This window comes from Lotus japonicus, chromosome 1, assembly GCF_012489685.1.
Source record: "Lotus japonicus ecotype B-129 chromosome 1, LjGifu_v1.2".
NCBI classification, from domain to species: Eukaryota; Viridiplantae; Streptophyta; class Magnoliopsida; order Fabales; family Fabaceae; genus Lotus; species Lotus japonicus.
Genome location: NC_080041.1, coordinates 117,480,569 through 117,502,726, shown reverse-complemented (window position 1 = coordinate 117,502,726; position 22,158 = coordinate 117,480,569). Strand labels below are relative to the sequence as shown.

At 36.6% G+C, this 22,158-nt stretch overlaps 3 protein-coding genes across 4 annotated transcripts; 2 read left to right on the top strand and 1 right to left on the bottom strand.

The window, feature by feature from the left end:
- The first annotated feature begins 5,863 nt into the window (after positions 1-5,863).
- Positions 5,864-8,124, top strand: LOC130729718 (serpin-ZX-like). 2 transcript variants are annotated; one of them, XM_057581551.1, is made up of 4 exons: positions 5,864-6,054; positions 6,589-7,002; positions 7,102-7,776; positions 7,859-8,073. In XM_057581551.1, exons 2-4 carry the CDS (start codon positions 6,904-6,906, stop codon positions 7,862-7,864), a joined length of 780 nt encoding a protein of 259 aa, XP_057437534.1. In that variant the 5' UTR covers positions 5,864-6,054; positions 6,589-6,903; the 3' UTR covers positions 7,865-8,073. The 2 variants fall into 2 exon arrangements, with proteins under 2 accessions (XP_057437534.1, XP_057437533.1); XM_057581550.1 differs by having other exon boundaries at positions 5,866-6,054; positions 7,102-8,124.
- A 7,487-nt stretch (positions 8,125-15,611) lies between these two features.
- On the bottom strand, positions 15,612-16,307 carry LOC130729717 (uncharacterized). Its single transcript, XM_057581549.1, has one exon. The coding sequence runs from the start codon at positions 16,201-16,203 to the stop codon at positions 15,994-15,996; it is 210 nt and encodes a 69-aa protein (XP_057437532.1). The 5' UTR covers positions 16,204-16,307; the 3' UTR covers positions 15,612-15,993.
- Positions 16,308-17,612: 1,305 nt separating this feature from the next.
- LOC130732515 (uncharacterized) lies at positions 17,613-18,495 on the top strand. Its single transcript, XM_057584545.1, has one exon. The coding sequence runs from the start codon at positions 17,859-17,861 to the stop codon at positions 18,069-18,071; it is 213 nt and encodes a 70-aa protein (XP_057440528.1). The 5' UTR covers positions 17,613-17,858; the 3' UTR covers positions 18,072-18,495.
- The last annotated feature ends 3,663 nt before the right edge of the window (positions 18,496-22,158 follow it).

The window sequence follows — 22,158 nt, the reverse complement described above, 5'->3', positions numbered from 1 at the left end:
CTTAGTTCTTAACACTATTCATTGATCCCACCAACCACATTATTTATACCTTTTATTTTCATAAAGTAATAAAATAAAACTCAAAAAGTAATAAAGTAACTTGGATGAGAGAGAAAAATATTTTTTTATGATAAGAATTTATAAGAACTTAAAAAGTAAAACTCTTTATATAATAACCTAGTTCTTATTTTTAAGAACTAAGAACTCCATGTCATCCCCTCCAATGGTTAAGAACTCAGTTCTTAGTTCTTAGCTCAAAAATAAGAACTAAGAACCTTGCATTGGAGATGCTCTAAGAGTGCTACTACAATACACAAAAGCATAAGAAAATTAAGAACAACATGTCTACACTCAGCTGAGAACAACCAGTTAAAACATGGAGTAAAAAACCCTAGAGTTAAACAAAAGCCCCTCAAGCCCAAAAAACAGATAGCTCCATGACTTCTAAGCAAAGAAGGCACAAAAACATATTTAACCGGTGCTCCCTTCCTACAACGAAACGGCTCTGCCGGAGTTGTATTGTATTGGTGAACACAGCACCACAAGGGGTCAAAACAGCAACTCTGAGTATAAGGAGATGGGAAAAACTTTTGTAGAACCAACCACACAACATCATATAGTGCTAGATCTGGAGCTTGGGCACCTGCAAGATATTCAAAATTCCAAAAATCACCAATGAGTCAAACTGACTTTATGAGCAGTGTTAATATTCCATTTTAAGAACCCGCCCGACTTCTCGCAACTCCACCGACTCTGTCGGGGTTGCTTCGCTCTGAATGACCTTCATGGGAGCCTAGATCGTGGCTCCAACATCACTGTGGGGAGTCAATCTGAAGACATTGGGATCCTGAAAAAGAACAACTGCAGATCTGAAGCAGAACCACACTAAACGCAAATCAGAACAGAGAGAGACAAGGATGGTGAGGGTGGATGCAAGGATGGTCACGGAGGAGATGTCGGCAGTGGCAAGGCGGCCATGGTGGAGGAAGGGGGCAGCGAGGACGGAGGAGCATGGTGGCTAGAGGGAAGGGATGAAACACAAACACAAAAATCCACTTATTTGGGTAATAAATCCACCTATTGTGGAAGAAAATTCACCTACTGTGGAAGAAGACCCACCTGTTGTGGGAGAAACCTACTAAGTAGCAAAAGAAAACTCTCTAAAAGAGGAGAAAAGGCTCCCCAAGGAGAAGGAGCCCCCAAGGGGAGAAGATGGCTCTGGAATGCAGAAACCCAAGGAGAGGGTGCGGCTAGAGAGAACTGGAAGGAGTAAACTCTAAAATAACTTTCGTAATTTAAATGTTTTTAATCTTACATTTTTTATTCTTTTGAATTTGAAATTCCATATTTATGACTAGTTAATAAAGCCCTATCTTGGCCCAATCCTTTAAAGCCGGTGCCGTGATCATTGCTGGATCAGTCAAGATTATTTATTTATTTATTATTGTCCAAAAAAAAAAGATTTTTTATTTATTGATAGCTATCAATTTGTTCAGGATACCTCTCAATTAATGGTTTTTTTCTTCTTCTTGTCATACAACTAGATTAATATTTTGTGGGTATTATTGAAAAAAGCTTCATTTTATCACTGCGACACAACCTATACGACAGTTAGGGATGAGAATAGGTCAGGCTGTCGACAGGGGTTATGGCCTAGTCTACATCAGACCCAACCCAGGTCAGGCCGAATTAATAAATAGACAAGGCTAAGACTTTTTGAAAAGTCGTTTTAGTTAAAAAGGCCAAGCTTAGGCCACTCATAAAGCCTTGTAAGCCTACCAAGCCGGCCTATTTTAAAAAATAACTTTATTTTATTATTTTTACATTGAATTTATATTATAATACCTCAAAATTATATATTTATGGCTTATTTATATGTTTAACCATGTTAGACTATATATGTAACGCCCCAATTTCAAAACCGGGGATCACATTAGTAACCCAGTCAAGTATGGGGACTAACTCGGATTTTTTTTTTTCAAAGAAGTGAAAATTTTCGAAACACATAGGCCCACAATCACCCAAGCAAAGGCCCGAGAAGTTCCCAGGTAAGTTGGCTGGGCAATGCCTCATTGAAAGCACTTCTTACCTAGACAGAACGACCTGAGTTCTTACTTGAACTAAAATGGGGTTTTCCAATCTCGTTTTCAAAATCATTTTCAAAAACTGATTCACTTATCTTCAAGTTCAAAATCCATTTGATTATTTTATCTTAATCAATTTTTCAAAAACAATCAATTATTATTTTGAATTACAAATCAAATTCAACCATTTAGTCATTTGATTTCCATAATAGATCTAAGTTCGAAAATAAATTAACAACCAACGCATAATAGTAATAATAATATCCCAAAAAATAAATAGCAACCGCTAGCGAATAAAAATCCAACAGTAACCAACGACGTACGGAACAAAATATAAGAGTATTTAATAAATGTTCTCTTTGAACGCTTTCCATCTTCGCCTAGCCCAAGCGTCGCCATAGCCCCTTGTCGCCGAGAAAAATCAAACTTCATCACTTGACGGCTCATCAACTAAAGCGTTAAGCGCCCAAATAACACATAGTACACATTAAGGGTTAGTCTCGAAACAAACAACAAAATTTCAAACTCAACAATATAAGATAGTGCAACTTAATTTTCAAGAAAAGATAAGACAGAATTTCCAAAGTAAGGATTAACAATAATTCAAAATAAAGATATTGACAATTCAAATAGAAGCAACGACAATTCAAATTTTCTATCAACAACAAGAACTACACGAAATTCAGCAAGCAAATTAGGTTAGTCCTAATGCTTACATGCTTCTACCAAGATGGATCGATCAAAAGCCTCACAAGGCTAGACGACCACGTCGTCAAGTAATTCAAAACATCTCCACGAGATGGGACCACGGTGGGACAATTACCACCATGTTGCCACTTCAAAATCAAGCCCTATATGCTCGAGTTAGCAACAAGGTGACTCACGGCCACAATTACTTTCCTAGAAAGTGTCGTTTTCAAATTTTGATACAACAAGGCCAATTATATTACGACATCTTTCGATTAATCCAACAAATAATCCATGTCATAATCATATCATTAATCGAAATTACAGTAGCATATCATGCAAACAACAACAAACGCCTCAACACCTTCATCTCATATACATGCAAAAAGAAAAAGCAGGCAAATGCACGCACTAGAAAAGAAACTACCCTTACCTTCTCAAGTTGTATTGCATGTGATGACAACCTACCAAATAAGAATATTAACATCGTTAATAAAGGTTCTTATTCGAGTAATTACCCCTCCCTAATACCTCAAACCCGCGGTCACTCCAAGGAAGGAGAAAATAATTTTTCTTCTTTTGTTTGCAAACCCATTTTTCAAAACCCTAGCCCGTTAATGTCCCCAAAACGTCTCTTTACAAAAAGTTTGGATCTTTTAACCACTTGAGTCAAAAAAAAAAAAAAAAACAGAGAGATTACCCCTCTCCAAGTTTTATTTTTAGAAGAGTTCATAAGAGACAAGCTTAACCGAAAACCTACGAAATATGAACAAGATCAAAACCTAGGAGACAAACTACTAACCTTGGACAATGATGAAGTTGATATGAGTATACCAAAGTGGGATGAAGGTTTCGGCCAGCAAGAGAGAACTCTAAGATCTTATAAGTTTCAGGTTACGTGACTTTTGCCTTTGGTTAAAACTATTTTATAGAAAAGGCTGAGCCAACTCTCCCCCTACTAAGGAGCTCCACCAAAACAACCATGGGGTGTTATCTTAAGTTTAAAAACTCCCCCTTAGTCTATCCTTAAGTCTAGGTTCAACCCCACCCTATTTTCTTTTGAATTTTACTTGATAATTATATCACATAAATTTTAAAAACTTTATATCAACTATTTAAAAAAAATAAAACTAATCAAAATTGATCCTATTCAGTTTTTGCCTAGAGCCTATCACTCTTCTAGAAGCCTCTCCAAGGTCCTAGAACCAAGCTAGGTTAATTACTTGCACCCCAAGTAACCGAAACCCCAAAAATACAAAATAAACCAAAATAAATAGGAAAATCCGAAATTAAAATTTTCTCAGGTCAAAAACTAGGTCACATTCATTCAAAAATATCTCCTCAGCTTCTAGAAGTCCTCCCACAATTTTCAAAAATAATATATCCTGTTTTCTTAGATTTTTCAAGCTTAAAACATGATTAAATGCTTATTTTAATTAACAAAACCCACAATTCCGAAATTAGACTTATTCCCTACTACCAAGGGATTATTGTTACCAGTAAAAATAATTTATAAATTTTCCTAACTCAAATTTCAATTTTTCCCATGATATGATCAAGATATACACTTCAATTTACCTTAAAAACTCAAAAATTGTAAATTCCGATTTTTTTTGTTAAGAAAATAATTTATTTTTTTAAGAAAATAATTTATTTTTTAATAAAATAAATATTTTTGAGTCACTTCAGACCGATAATAATTTTATTTAAATTTTCTATCAACTTCTCTATTTTCAAAATATTTACCCTAGTTTTCTACAAAAAAAAAATCCCTCACAGAATTCCAAATTAAGCTTTTACCCAAATTCTCTCTCCTAGTCACCAAACTCGAAATTCATGAAATAAATATTATTATTTAGATTTTATATTTATGACTTATATAATTTAATAAATAATTATCCTTAGTCTAATTCTAATAAATATTCATTTCTTTCATTTCACTGACAACTGACTAACGACAAAAATAAATCCTATGTTGTTTTTCAATATCTAACCAAGAGTAATCAATTCACAAGAAAATAGGCAACAGACAAAGATCAAACAATTCATATATTATCACAGCAATAATATAATCATTCCATAATAATTTATTTAATAAATTGAGGGTCTTACAATATAATTATTTAACCATATAAACCCCTTTAGATAGAGACCGATGACTTTGACTTAGACGGTAGAATGATATTATTATATTTTCTCTCATTAGCTATACGTTTGTCGACGTTTACAAATAAATTTGTCGGTATACTTGAATGTCATATGATAAATCAGGCCTTTAAATAGGCTACCAAGCCAGACCAGGCTTTCAACAGATCAAGGCTTAGGCCAGAAAAAAAACCTATGATAGATAACAGGCCAGACTCAGACCTTGAATTTTTGAAACAGGCCAGACCTATTTAAGTAAAGTCTATCAAAGCCTAGCCTATCCACCCCTAACGACGGTGGTCTGGATTATAGCTACCTTCAACCTGGATCATTAGCAACTGGATAACCTATCACTGTGTGCTTCACATGCTCAAGGAAGAAGGCGCACGAGCAGGGAGCACACTAGCGTGGCTGTTTGTTGTCACAATCGGTCCCACACGCGCACCAAAAATAAATAAAGAGAACCATGTTGATCACTTCCTCCAACTTATAACATCAACCACTTTAAAGTGCGTGCATAATACGAACACACTTTAAGGTGCGTCGGTGCGTTAACGACGCACTTTAAAGTGCAAGAGTGTAAAGTGTGTAGAACACTCACGCACTTTAAAGTGCGTAAGGAAAAAAATTCAAAAGTATTTTGGGATTTATACAAATTAATGGGGGCGTGTTTAACTATCCGATGGTGCGTTTAACAATTACCCAAGATTAAAATTCAAGATAAAATTGCATGACAACAAGATGATGGAACTAAAAGCTATGCATAAAGAATTTTTTACGCTGGGGCTGAGAAAATGAACCAAACAACTGAATTTTGACCCACTTTCACAACCCAATCTTATGGGCCACGATGAGATGGACCTAGCCGGTCATTTAAATTAAAAAAAAAACATATTTTTAGATTTTAAAATAATAAGAAACAAGAGAAATAATGAAATAGAAAATCATTATAACCTAGAAAAGGATCCCATGATCCTGAATCGATTCAGTGCCTCTCTCTCTCTCTCTCTCTCTTTCTCTCTCCCTCCCTGCTGCCGTCCGGCGTTCCGTTCGTGTCACGCGCGGCGTCGCCTATTTCCAGTTACCTCTTCGCTCCAGAGCTGGCTGTGTCGTCTCTCCATCGCCTCATATTCGCCTGGTGAGTGTTCCTATTCTCCCCTTTTTTTCTTCGCATGATTATTTCCTTCTCTGTGTTGTTGTGTCTGTGTGATTTATTACTGTTCTTTTAGTTTGTTGATTGTTGCTGGTTCCTGTTGATTATTACTTGTGCTAGTCATTAATTATTGTTTATTCATGGATTCCTAAAATGTGTCTGATTATTTTGGACTTAGAAGATGATAATTGAATCCCTTAGGAGCTTTCTTGTGAACTAAGACCATGTTAGAAGACATTTATGAGTTGAACTTGGAATTTTGAACTAATAATATGTTTTTATTCTTTTTCCAATCATCTCTAAACAATGTTAACAAATCTCTAATCAACTACCGTTAACCCTAATTTTCGCAAACAATTTAAAAGTTTTTTGTAGTACCAACTCAATTAGGATCATGTAAACAATTTTTTTATTTTAATTAATATGTTTAGTTTTCGAGTTACACTTCAAATAAAACTCTATTTGGATGCAGTCTAGTAGTATTAAACGCATTTGCTAACTCTCTCCCTCTCTCTTTAGAAGCACATCAAGAACAATGGACCTCAAAGAATCAACCAGCCACCAAAGTGACGTTGCCCTCACCCTCACAAAACATCTATTTTCAAAAGAAGTATATCAGCACGAGAACCTCGTCTTTTCTCCCTTGTCCCTCCATGTTGTTCTTAGCATCATGGCCCCGCTGGTTCAGAAGGCTCCACACTTGATGAGCTTCTTTCCTTCCTTCGATTCGACTCCACCGACCGTCTCAACTCCTTCACCTCCCAACTTGTATCTGATGTGCTCTATGTGAATGATGCTGCTCCTCCTTCACCTCGCCTTTCTTTTGCCAGTCGTATGTGGGCTGACAAAACGTTGTTTCTTTCCCCTTCCTTCATACAACTTATGGCTACTCATTACAAGACCTCTTTGGCATCACTTGATTTTAAGAAACAGGTATTATTGCCTTTTCATGAACTAATTAACCTTCTGTCTTCTTTTATTTAAATTCGATATATATTTTTTGTTTAAATGTTTATGTGCTTAATTTTAAAGGGCAGAAAAGTGTGCCGTGTAGTGAATTCTTGGGTCGGAAAAGAGACGGATGGTCTTATTACAGAACTTCTTGATCCTGAATCTGTATCCAATAGCTCATCCAGACTTATCATTGCTAATGCACTATGCTTCAAAGGTGTGTGGAAACACAAGTTTGATGCTTCAATGACGTATAATCGTGTTTTTTATCTTCTTAATGGCACCTCAATCAGGGTTCCCTTCATGAGCAGCATGAAGGCGGAGCAATTTGTTAGTGTTTTTGATGATTTGAAAGTCCTTCGTCTTTCTTATAAACAAGGTAGAGATAAAAAGCGTCAATTCTCCATGTATATTTTTCTTCCTGAAGCTGAAGATGGTCTTCCAGCTTTAATTGAAAAGGTAGCTTCAGAACCTGGGTTTCTAGAAGACAAACTTCCTAAGCGAAAAGTGAAAGTGCGTGTCTTCATGATTCCAAAATTCAAGATTTCTTTTATGCTTGAAGCTTCTAAAGTGCTGAAAGAGTTGGGAGTGGTTTTGCCTTTCTCTAGATGTGATGCAAATTTTACAAATATGGTAGACTCTCCCTCGGATGAATTTCCCTCGGATGAATTATACATTGATAACATGTTTCATAAAGCTTTCATTGAGGTAAATGAAGAAGGAACTGAAGCTGCAGCGGCTAGTTCTGGGAGATTGGTACGTATGTGTGATTCAGATTCAGTTTCAACTGACACAGACTTTGTAGCTGACCACCCTTTTCTCTTCTTAATCAAAGAAGATCTGAGCGGAACAATCCTCTTTATTGGACGGGTGCTCCATCCAGATGAAGTAGACACACTAGAAGATGAAGACGAAGACGACACACTAGATGAAGACGAAGACGACACAGTAGAGGATGAGGATGACGACATTATTTATTAGCATTATCAATATGATTATTGTATTTTGTGATATTGTCGTTCCTCTTTATTAGTATGCTATGAGCTTTTGATATTTTATTGTCATATCTTAAACATGGTAAATGAAACTTTGGTATTTTAGGTACTGGTCTCTTGACATTAAGTGTCAGACTTAAAGCTATATTTCACAAGGTTATTAGAACCGGACCGGTGATCAAACCGGTGAGGGCACTGGTTTAAGGTTCATTGATTCAACCGTAATTGAACCGTGGTCCGACCGGTATTACCGCTACAAATTAAACAATAGTATTTTTGAAAATTTTATTTTAAAGTTGACCATGAGAATTTGATTTTATAACCGTTTTCCTAAATTCATGCATCAAATCTCTTCTTTCTCTCATTTTTTAAAACAAACTAATAAATTTTTTTTTTGATAAACCAAAGAATTGCATTAAAAGGGGGCATAAGGGGTGTCCCAACCCTTAATACAAGAGAGGGAAAGGAAACAAGGAAAAAAGAGAGAAAAAATTACACCAGAAAAATTAGTACAGCCCTTGACAGAAACTGTCCAAACTAATAAAAAAGAGACCCATCAAATAGCCTCCAAGGCCAAGCAAAGCAACGGATGGGATTGCCATTCAAACAGAGTATAAGAGAAGCCCTTTGTCTTGGATTTGGATCCTCTCCATCCAGCTTCTCTCCATCCTCTCTCCATCCAAATCTGAGTCATTGATTTTAAAATTTAAAGGCTTGGATCAATTTAAAAAAAAAGAGAAAAAATGAATTGTATTTAAAGGCTTGAATCAATTTAAGAAGAGAGAGAAAACATGAATTAATCATCACCTTTAAATTTCAAAATCAATGGCTCAAATTTTGGATGGAGAGGGGATGGAGAGAAGCTGGATGGAGAGGATCCAAATCCCTTTGTCTTAGCTTTTAACCAAGACTAGATATTCAATTTCCACTATGAAATTCAAGTCCTCTCTCCTGCAGCACCAAAACACGTTATCAACCAAGCATTTGAAATTTGAAAAAAAAAAACCCAAGCATTTAATATTTCAAATTTCCAACGCACAACCGGCCTCATTCTTATGTCTTAACATCTTAGAGGGGTGAATGGTCACTTTCGTCCCTAAAGTTACAGACGTCGGGCATTTTAGTCCCTATTCTATGGAAATGTCGCCCGTAGTCCCTGATGTTACAAAACGTGAGTCACGTTAGTCCCTGGGTTCAATTTCGTCCGTGAACGTTAACGGGAAGGCTGATTTGGCACGTTAAGTGCTCCTATGGAATTTCCACGTGGATTTAAATATTGAGATTTTAAAAAAAAAAATTATAAAACTTCAATTCAGTCCCTAGAGAAAATCCCCAAAATAAAACTTAATTTACTTAACTTTAATCTTAATTCTACAAAAAAAAACTTTAATCCAAATTGAACTAGTAATCTCTAATCTGCCTTCACCTTCATCTTCCCATCTTCACATCTTCATCATTAAGAACCCAGAAGAAACTATCCATAAACCCACAAAAATCAACCACCCACAACCCAGAATAACATCAGATCCAGAATAAAAAACCCGAAAACCCAGAAACCCACCAAATCCAACCACCCTCATCTGCTTGTTTCCCAAAATTAAAGCTTCTCAATATACCATCTGCAATTATGTGTGTAATTGTTCCCCTTCTTCATGACCCATAAACATTAAACAAGAATACACTTAGCAAGAATCTGCAGCATGATGATTGTTCTCCTTCTTCATACATAAAACCCATACCAAAAACATACACTTACCAGTTCTTGTCTGCAGCATGGTGATTGTTCCCCTTCTTCATCAGACCAACCCATAATCGCAAGCACCACACCCAGAGCAAGAAACCCATAATCGCAAGCACCAAACCCATAGCAAGAAACCCAGAATCACATCTTCCCAAATCCAGAATCTGAATGTTCAAAGACCGAAACCTAAAATCTCATGTTCCCAATTTAATCATGGTAGAACCAGAAGACAACCTTCAAGCCTCACGGATCGGAGAAGCCGAGAACCATGCGAGAGAAACCCAAATCGAGAGAGAAAGCCAAATTTCGAGCCCTTCTTCGCCTCTGAAGCAACCACCGCCAGCCATCTTCAACCCAGATCGAGAGTGGACGAAGGAATCGAGAGCGAGAACCAGCCATCGAGAAGGTGTCAGCGATCCAGAGGAGAAGTGTGGTGGCACGACCTGTTGTGATGAAGAGAAAGAAGAAGAAGAATGGTTTGGATTCTTCAAGAAGAAGGGTTGAAGAACAAGAGGAACATAAAGATGAAGAAGAAGGGCTGGGTGGTACGGTGTTTTATGTTTTTTGTTTTTTCAGTAATTTGTTTAGATTAATTAGGGTTAACTTTTTTTTGTTTTTTTTTTATTATTTTACTTTTTAATGATTTGTTTTTAATTATTTTGCTTTTTGTTTAAGTATTTGTTTTAAATTATTTTGGGGATTTTCGCTAGGGACTGAATTGAAGTTTTATAACTTTTTCAAAAAAAATTCTCAATATTTAAATCCACGTGGAAATTCCATAGGAGCACTAACGTGCCAAATCAGCCTCCCCGTTAACTTTCACTGACGGAATTGAACTCAGGGACTAACGTGACCGACGTTTTGCAACATCAGGGACTACGGGCGACATTTCCATAGAATAGGGACTAAAATGCCCGATGTCTGTAACTTTAGGGACGAAAATGCCCATCTTAGAGCATCTACATCCATCATACTCACTAAAATATCTACACTTCATTTTTTATAATTCCCCATAAGCCACATCATCTACAACACTTTACTAATTTTTTACTCCAACCCAACAAGGCAACAACTCTTAAAAGTTTCAATAGTGGATCCCACCATCAACATCACATTTATATATTTTATTATTTATTTTTATTTTAATTAATTATATTTGCTACTTAAATTTTAAATAATAAAAAATGAAATAATTGATAAAAATTGAAATACTGAAAAATCGAATTCATAATAATTCTAAATTTTAGAAAATAAAATATTATAAAATTAAAATACAATCTAATTGTTATTATTCTCGCGTCCGAAGCATTCCCAAATATGCTCCACTAAGTTTGCTTGAAGATGACGATGTATGTCCCTTTCACGAATGTGTGCTCTCCTTTGTAAGAACGTTACAAAATCGGGATGAGGGCCGCTAAATATTTCAGGTGTTGAGGCATCATTCTCCAATTGATCATATGAAAAATCAATATTGCCACCATACATTTCTCGCTCATCTTCAACAACCATGTTATGCAATATTATGCATGCATATATTATATTTTTTTTATTGTATCCATGTGCCAAGCTCGTGCTGGACCACGTACAATTGCAAAACGTGACTGAAGCACTCCGAAAGCCTGCTCCACATCTTTTCTTGCAGCTTCTTGACGTTGGGTGAACAACTTTCTTTTTTCCTTGTGGCATTGAAATAGTTTTGACGAACGTTGCCCATTATGGATAAATTCCATCTGCTAAATAATATTCGGTGTCATATATGGTTCCATTTACTGTAAATTATACCTCAGGAGCCTGCCCTTGCAAAATCTCATTAAAGACATTAGATTGATTGAGGACATTGATGTCATTATTTGAACCTGCAACACCGAAGAATGCATGCCAAATCCATAGGTCCTGTGACGCTACTGCTTCGAGTATGATTGTAGGTTTGCCATCTCCTCGACAATATTGACCTTTCCATGCCGTTGGACAATTTTTCCAAACCCAATGCATACAATCAATACTTCCTAGCATACCGGGAAACCCACGTGCATCCCCTATTTTCATAAGGTGTGCGATGTCATTGGTGTTCGGTTTCCTTAAATACTCAGGCCCAAATACCTCATTAATTCTTGTAACAAACTTGATCAAACATTCCACTGCAGTGCTTTCACCAATTTGCACATACTCGTCCACACTATCCGCTGGTGACCCATAAGCCAACATACGAATTGCAGCAGTACATTTCTGTAATGGTGAAAGACCCATTCTACCAGTTGCATCCTTTCGCATCTGGAAATAGTTATCATTGTTGCTGATGGCTTCCACAATTCGGAGGAACACATGTCTTCGCATTCGAAACCTTCGTCGAAATTGGACTTATGTGTATATTGGATTTGTTGAAAAGTAGTCATTCCACAATCGAGCATGCCCTTCCTCACGACTCCTTTCTATGTGAATTCTTTGACGTCTTGAATTGCTAGAGCTGGTACCTTCTTGTTGTGCAAGCTGAGAATTATGAATTGAATCTTTGCTTCTTGAGCTTCAAGATCATCCAATTCATCTTCTATAAATTTCCACTCGATCTCATCATCATCACTTTCCGAAACATAAGGATCCATCTGAAAGAAAATATAGAAGAAAAAAGATTCACACAAAGTTATATTAGCTAGATCGAACATGAGAGGATATATATAGCATCCAACATAATTAGCAAATGATATAACGGCTAGTTTGGTAACGGCTAGTTTGATGTAAGACACATTCTCTAATAGTAATAAACATTATTAACGACTAGTTTGACCCAACTAGCAATATTAGTTAAATTAAGTTTCTCATTAACGGTTATATATCATCAAAGCAAAAAAACCTTATGTCCTTTTCCTTCCCATGTGCTATCCAAACACATACGAACAGTGTTCTCCATCTATTTTCCAGCCCTCTTTCCTTTTCCTGGCAAAATTACGCTAAACAAACACAGTGTTAATGACCAAATCTGTCACTCATTTCTCTTTCTAATTTTTTTTTTCCTTTTATTTTAACAGGTGAGACTAAAACAAGTTATTTTTAAGGTGGAGGCACTCATTGTGCCCCTCCACCATGTGGAAATAGGTGTGTGGAAAATATTATCCAATGAGCCACTCACCGTTTGCAATTTGTATACATCACCAGCTTATCCGTTAGTCTCGCTTTTCGAGATACAGGTCACTCTCTCTATCCATAGCCGGATTGCCTCCATGCCTACGCCACTCATAAATTCACTGCCAATTCGAAGCAATGCTTTCACACTACAAGATATAACAACTTAAAATTGTGTTTATTTCTTCTTTGTTAACATTCAACAAACCAACATCTTATTTCAAAGTGGAAAATGATTCGTGAAAGAACATAGAGACATAGACATGGCCATCCCGAAAACGAAAGAACGCTAAACTACAAAATGTGATACATGATATAATATGATAATTATATGATAAAAAATGCGAGATAAAAAAAAGATGAAGTATTTAAAGAATGTATATACTATCATAATCCTTACAAATTACCCCCTCCTAAATAGACAAGCATAGATTTCTATTTCTATATGTTGAACAATTTCTAAGAGATGCATGTAAAAAAAAAAACAATTTCTAAGAGATGACATAATTTTATTTTAAAATCTTGTTTAGGAGTGCTGGCAACACTCTTTTTTCAACGATCTCTTCAAAAGTCTCTCGATAATTGGTTAAATTCATATGAGTCATTTAATTTTATTAGCCCTCCCTTGAATTTCAATTAATTAATGAGATAATGTTGAAAAGATTGTGTTATTAGCCTTTTTTCAACTTTTTTATATTTTCTTCTTGAGTAATGATATATACACACCTCATTTTTTAAACACTTTATTTCCACCTCTTTTTATTTCTATCTCTCTCATCTTATTATCTATCACATCTCATACTTTCTCTCTCTTGCTTTTTCTTTTCTTCCTATCTCTCTCCTCATTCCACCTCTCTCCACCTCAAAGAGAGGTGTGGATAAAACATTATTGCTTCTTCTTCTATGCTACATTTTTATACCTATTAAAACAACCTGTACTTACACTTTCTTACGACATCCTTCATACATATTACTTTATGATAGCGTTTAACTGTAGAAGTATTTTGGGTAAAAGCTGTTAAAAAATAATATGTTTGAAGGATGTATGACAAATAAATTTCTATACATGATCACCCTATCTTAAATCACTTATCATGTCCCCTCTCTCTCCCAATGTTGTCATTGTTGTGATCAAATCTTCTTTTTTGGTTTCTTATACAATCCTCCCTCAAGCTACTTATTTTTCTTGAGTTTGATTTTAGTTTCAACCACAAGAAATTAAAGAATCATGAGACACAACATGAGACAGCAAGAAGAGGCTGAAGACAACCAATCAAGGGTGCTATATGAGCTATGCTCCATGATCATTCACACTCTAAAGTTCCCTCCATTACCCTTCCCTTTCCCAACTCCACATCCATATCCAAATTCCTCTGCTCCTTCCTCTTCTTCTTCTCTACCACCCCTTAAGAGACAACAGCCCTGGTGGTGGACAAGTTTCACATCCCCGGCATCATTCGCGACGCTGTTTCTGGGCATATCCTTCTCCTTGATGCTTCTTGGGTCGGTCATATTCCTTGTTGGGTTGATGTTGCTGCCTTGGGTCACACTTTTGGTGCTGCTCTTCTATGTTGCTGCATTCGTCTCCAACTTATTCCTATTGGTTCGTTTCATTCTTGGTTCCATCAGTTTCGACAAGGAAAATGGATTCTCTGCTATCAGAGATTGCTAAATTCACGCAGTCAATGAATCTGCTCGATCAAAATCATATGACTCAAATTTTAAACCTATCTCTATCGACTATCATATGAACTTTATGAAATAAATAACCAATGGATTTTGATCGAACAGTTCAAATTTCATGAGACTGCCGAAACTGGAGTGAACCCAAGTCTGGATTTTCCACGTGAGCCTCTCTCTTCATAGTTACTTCCTACAAGTATCTCTAGCTTTTTAGTCTGTTTATTTTGTTTGTTCTTTTAATTTACAGAAATTTTTGTGATTTGCATTTATTCTGTTTAAATATTAGGATTCATTATTGTATACTATACAGATGAGGCCAATTACACTGATAAAGCTCTAAGAGGGAACATAATTTCCTGTGACATAAAAGGTTAGGTAACTAAGTCATTCCACACTTCAGTTGCTACTTGCAATTGATAAACTGGTTCAAAATTAAGATGAATGCTTGAATTATTGGAAAATAGTAAGGTTTCTTTACCTGGACCAGTTAAAGATCCTGATTATCTTGAATGTTTCAGTGTATATAAAAATTAAAGTTGTCTAGATATTGATAAAGCCCTTGTATGTTCTAAGAGGTAAGCAAATTTCATCTGTTCTGCTGTCTCCGTGTGATAGTGAACAGGGCACTTTACTCTGCATCTTACTTTGGTTCCTATTAATACTTGTACGTAAGGGACTTTATGCTATGCTTACCTTACCTCCTCTTTTAAACTTCCCCAGATTTTGTTAGTGCTGCTAAGTGCTAACTGAATTCAACAGCATAGCTAGTTTCTGGTAAAATATTAAAGAATAAATGTGTATTGGGATACAAGCCGAGTAATGTCGATTTGCACTGCCTCCAACGGATATTGAAACACACATCCTAAAACGTTGAACTTTTCATGCAATATCTTATCATTTTCATCTCGTCGTTATGATGAATTTTTATTTTTTTAACATATCTCCAAAGGAGCCAATCATTCGAGTCAGGAACATTTACATTCTAGTGAAACTAGCTCTCCTATAATAGAAATTTTGTCATAAATAAGACTCGAACGTAAAACATTAATCAGGGGGAATGAAACATGTTCCAGATCCAACAACCATCATTGCTGATTGTGATGGATTTTGAAATCACTTATAAACACTTATAAAAAAAACTACAACATCAGCTTGGAATAAATATTAAATTTCTTTGAAACATAAGAACAAATACCAAATAACCAAGAGAAAAATGAGGGCTCTCCTCTTAATTTACTATACAGATTGTAATTCACTAAGAAGCAGTGGAATTGGGCATAGATACTTTCTATGCTACACACTTAGAAGCTCAATTCTAAGACCAATATACGGGTGCATAACTATTTGATGGGTGGATATCAAAGTAGCATATAATAGACATGACAAAGTGAACATATAACTAACGTAGTAAATATAAATGGTGTTTGTAGTTGAGACTTAACCACTTCCGATATGAACTTGAATGGCAATGAGGAAGATAACCATAAAGCCAAAGAAGAAAAGGGAATGGACAAATACGGAAACGCCACTTGTTTGCAAATTGCAGAACTCCACTACCTTGCCTTTGCCTGGCAACTGGAACAGGACTCCAGGCGAAAAAATAACAAACAGAACCAAACCTATCACGATTGGAGCCCAATCTGCCATTTAATTATCTTGTTACAATTTCTGAATTTGCTTAAGAATTAAAAGTTGTGAACACATAGAGAAGATATAGATGAATTTATATATAAATGATTGAATGGCATTGACTAATAGCAACCTTAGCACAGATATGGATGTGAATGTGATATAGGACAACGTAAAGTTCAAGGAAGAAAATGGGAAAGATATCCAAATTGAAGATGAGACAATAAAATGGCCTGGCTTGCATCAAATTCGGCAGAGGCGTTGGATAAAATGATTCCATGAAAGCTACATCAACCACAAAATGGCAGGACACTCTTTGGATCTCTCTTATTTGTGGACGGCTACCAATTAGAAGAATTTTTTTTCAACACTCATTTTGTACATACTCTCCATCTTAATCACTACAAGAAAAACAATCATTAGCATCGGTCATAAGACAAAAGTTGATGCTACAACTTGATGAGCATCAGCTTAGCGTCGACATCATTGAAATGAATACAAATTGTTTTTCCTCCATTTCATGTAGGTATTTTGGTCGAACCGTGTTTTATGTCTCATTTGTGTTTCTCGTCACGTTTCGGCCCCAAAAGATGACAACCATATACCTTGTAGAGAACAAATAGCTAAGTTATTTGCAAAAATCAATCTTTGGTTCTCATTTCTCTAAACTCAGATCCAAACTCAATGTGAGAGATTATCTCACCTGAGATTGCAAGAGCTGTCAAGGAATGAGTTATCATCAGTTTCAAAGGTCGTTTGAACTTAAAAGTAGTACTACTTTTTAGTTTGTTATTGATTTGAGACTACTACATGATTAAAAATGTTAGCCACAGCTTAATTTTAATTTGTAATACTAACTATATACATCCCTCCATCAAAATCATTAGATTCAAGAATTCATTCTTCTTTCACTCTGCCATCTCTTGATACTATACACTTCTGATTTGTTTCACAAGGGACCTGTAAAAAAGGAAAAGGAGAGAAAATGTTGGTTGCGTGTTCTTTTGCCGTCTAGAAACAGTTTTTGAAACGGTTTTTTTCTTTTCTTTTGAAAAATCGTTTTTAAAAACTGTTTCTAGATACAGAAAACTAGAACTGCAATAAAAAAGCCTTAAATCCAAATTTTTGACCAACCTGTTTTATGGAGACCAGATCATATCAATAATCAGTAGTCAAATACAAGGTTCATATCATATCAAAATGACTGAACCAGATATTCCTTTTATTTGTGCTTCTCTCATAGGCCAATTTTTCCATTCTTTTAACATAAAGATAAAGGAACCTACCAGAGTGTCTCACAATCTTTTCACACGCATTTCCTTCCAACTTTTCAAAAACTAATAGTTTAGCAATTAAGTTAAACCCACTTTGATCAATAAATAAAAGCAATCAATAAAAAGAGGTGAACAATTATTAGAAGCTTATGAGGGAAGAAAAAAAGACAGCTCCTTTTGCTGGCTGGCACATAAAGCAAACCCACAGATGGCCACTCAACATACCTTTCTTCTTGCTAAACATTTGTCTTTTCATGTCACCAAGTTTAGCATATCTTCTTCTCCTTAACCAACAAGGAATTCTTCTACTTATTCAGAAAGTTTCCACACACATGGTCCATAGTTGGGTTATTTTCATGCTCAAAATTAACAGAGGCTAGCTGAAGTAGAGAATAAAAGATGGGAGCTGATTGGGCACCGGTGATTCTCGCAGCGGGTTTGTTCATCCTTCTATCTCCAGGGTTGCTTTTCCAATTCCCAGCAAGGTTTAGGGTGGTGGAGTTTGGTAACATGAGCACTAGTGGGATTTCGATTTTGATCCATGCCATCATATTTTCATGTATACTTACCATCTTGCTTATTGCACTAGGCATTCAGATACACTTTAATTAGCTGAATCCGAATTCACCTTAGACATCAGAAATCTGCCATAACTATATATGTTTTCGTTTACCTTTTTTTGTTTTTCTCCTTTGGTGTATTATTACTTTCCCTTTATGTTTCAACCTTTAAATTTTGTAAACACATGGTGAAAGTGTAGATGAATTTATATAAATGTATATGAATTTAAGGAAGGGAATAGGGAGAGAGAGTGAGAGACATTCAAATTGGAGATGGGACAAAATAGAATTTTCTGGGGTGCATCAAATTCGTTCTTCATAGGCATTGGATAATCGATTTCTTGAGAGTTGCATCCCCTCATCATGACATGACACTCTTGAGATCTCTCTTTGTTCGTGTACCGGTGTACGCTACCAGTTAAAGGAATGTAGATATTTTTAAACTTAGCTTTTTTAATACTCAATTAACAGTTCAATCTATTTCCCCCCTTTTATCACATGCAAGTGTCTTCCTTTTTATCACACTCATTGTTATATGGATGTAAGAAAAACTAGTGTATCATACTCACCACTCAATATTTTGTAACAAGCTTGTGGATTTTAATTATAAGAGAAATGCTGAATATAATTACAAGTGCCATTTGCAAGAAAGGTGCAAGAACACTAAGTGACAGATTCTATTAGAGGGTTAAATATGTTTTTGGTCTCTGACTTATACATTACATCCTAATCTAAAATAGTTTCTATAAAAAAAAATCATAATTAAGTCAATGAAAAAAATTGTTTAAAGTATTTAGCAACAAATTGTTACTTGCGATGGAAGTCTTATCCGTCGCGAAATCCTAGTAATAATGAAACTAGTGACGGAATGTTGAGAGGGAAATTTTCAATCACAAAGTAATTTGCGATGGAAAAGTTCGCTCTCCGGATTCTATCGCTAATTCAGCTTTTGTTTTCAGCAGGATATTGTGACAGGTTAAGTTACCGTCGCAAGTGAGACAAAAAAAAAAACATGGTATCACCAATGGGTGCGGCGAGTTTTTTTTTTTTTTTTTGGTCCAAGAGGGTGCGGCGAGTTTAAACAAAGAAAAAAGGGATATCGCTAAGTGGCGATTTACCCTTAGTTTATAAATAAAAAAATCACACCATATTAGTAATTAGTAAATTAGTAAATTAGTAAATAACTTCTAAAAGTACACCATCAATGTAAAAAAAACCCATTAGGAATCTTCTTATTAAAATTTTCTGTGTGGCTCTGGAACAAAAAACTTAAGGTGAAAGTGGTTGGGGTGTTCCAAAGAATCTGAAAAGAATTATCCCCCCTAAGATTGTTAGCTTCGTTTGGATAGCAAGGCTAGATAAACTAGACTCTAAGTTCAACTTGATAACCAGAGCAGTAAAAAATATCAGCACCAAAAAAGGCTTGCAGAATTGGTAATGGGACTTGGTCTGGTATGGGCTGATCAATATGTATATTACATAGGCTGACCGAATCATGTATTAAATGGGCCGGGTAACCCATGATCCAGCCGGATTAAAACCCAACTATAAATAAAGAAGGACCGCCCAAGCGGCAGGGATCCTATCATTTTTCACGCATTTTATTCGCTTTGTTTATCTCGCTTACTCTCGATATTGGTTAGCCTTAGTCTGCGGTTCCATACCGGAACATTGGCGCCCACCGTGGGGCCCTGGATACTTTCCTAGGCTTCAATTTTCACCGCAATGGTGACTCGATCCGGGGCGAACGGAGAGAGGAATCATGTTCAACAAAATGATGTTCCTCCCGATGTTCTTCAGCGGATCATGGAAGATCTCAATGAACTTCGTCAACATAATCAACAGTTACAGAATCAACTTACTGACATCAATCAGACTCAGGGTTTACGAGAGGGCGATCGAAGAATGGCTGAGACGGTGGTGGACTTTCAACCTTTTACAGAGGAAATAGCGAACACTGCCGTCCCAGACAATTTAAAGACATTGAAACTTGACTCGTACTATGGCGATTCAGACCCAAAGGACCATTTAGTGTATTTCAACACGAAAATGGTCATTGTAGGCGCATCAGACGCGTTGAAGTGCAAAATGTTGCCATCAACTTTTAAGAAATCAGCGATGATTTGGTTTACCACTCTACCGTCAAGGTCAATTGTCAATTTTACTGAATTATCTACAAAGTTCTTGTCTCAGTTTTCTACCAGTCGTGCACAAAAAGTAACTCCGGCGACATTATTTAATGTTCGTCAAGGACCAAATGAGACTTTGCAGTCTTACATGGGGCGTTTCAATCAATTATCTGTTCATTTGGAGGATAAAATGCCAGAAATTTGCATTGCAGCTTTTGAATTGGGCTTGAAGCCGGGTGGTTTGAACAGTAATTTGAGTAGAAAACTTGTGGAGACAATGGTGCATTTGCGCGAAAGGGTACAAGGATACATCAGGGAGGAGCAGAGTGATCGAATCAAGAACAACCGCCCGAATGCAGCGGTTCCAGGGCAGAAACAGCAGTTTGAGACAAAGAAGGGAGCGGTTACAGATCAATATTCGAAGGGATGGACCGAACGTGGCAACGCAGGGTATAATAATCGTAACCGTTATGACGGCCGATTTGATAACCGTTCTAATTTCAAAAATCGTGCTCAACCGTATGGAGTGCGTGGGCCAGGACATTCGATGACGTGGACTCGGAACCAAAATGACGGTGTAGTACCTTTGGCGGTTAATTTGACTGAAGCTTTGCACACGTGTTTGGAGGCGAATGTTATTCGTTTTCCACGGCAGCCAAAGCCGTCAACGGGTTACGTGGACAAGAAGAAGTGGTGCGAGTATCATAGGATTTCAGGGCATAATACTGATGACTGTTTTACTTTGAAGAAGGAGATTGACAAATTGATAAAGGCTGGGTATATGAAGCAGCTTGAAGGGCGAAGCAATTCAGATGAAGCAGGAACTTCAACAAGACGAACTGAAGATGGAAAAGAGATTGAGGGCGATGGTCAAGATAGGCAATCTGATGGAAAAGCAAAGGGGCGAATCCATTCTATTTTTGGTGGATTTCGTGGCGGAGGAATGACTAATTCAGCTCGTAAGAGGTACGTTCACTCCATTAATGCTGTTTACTCTAACGATTGGGGAAGTTGGGCAACCAATCAACCCGATATAACGTTTACTGTGCGAGATTTTGAGGGAGTACAGCCTCACGAAGACGACCCAATTGTTGTAATGCTGAGGATTGCCGATTATGAAATTGAGAGGGTACTTCTGGATCAAGGAAGCTCGGCGGATTTGATTTATGGTGACGCTTTTGAAAAGTTGGGGCTAAATGAATCTGATTTGTTGCCTTATGATGGTTCTTTAGTGGGTTTTTCTGGAGAAAAAGTATTTGTTCGAGGATATGTGGAATTGAAAACTGTCTTTGGAGAAGGGAAGAATGCGGAGGCATTTGCTATTAAGTTTTTGGTAGTAAAATGTACTTCACCGTACAATGTACTCATTGGGAGGCCATCACTAAACAGATTGGGGGCGATCATTTCTACAAGACATTTAACGGCGAAGTATCCATTGAGCAAAGGAGGAGTTGGAATTTTAAAGGCTGATCAAATGGTTGCTCGAAAGTGTTATTCAGAAAGTTTTAAGCAGTATGGGCACATGGGTAAGAAAGCAGTGAAAGAGGGGCATCGAGTCTATGAGGTGGATTTAGAACAGTCAGAAATTATTTTGGATCCTCGAGAAGGATTCAGTGAGTACAAGATGAAATCAGAAGAGGAAACTAAGGCGATCCAAATTGGTGAGCGGAACTTGAAAGTTGGTGTCAATTTAACTACAAGTCAGGAAAACAGGTTGCTCAAATTATTATCTGAGAATATGGATTTGTTTGCATGGAGTGCAAGAGATTTACCAGGAATCGATCCGGAATTTATATGTCACAAATTGGCTTTAAATCCCGGGGTGAAACCTATTGTTCAGTTTAAAAGAAAGATGGGCGAAGAGAAGGCAGAGGCTGTAAAGGTGGAAACAAATAAGTTACTGGAGGCTGGATTCATTAGGGAAGTAAAGTATCCAACTTGGTTGGCGAATGTTGTTATGGTGAAGAAGGCTAATGGCAAGTGGCGAATGTGCACAGATTATACAGATTT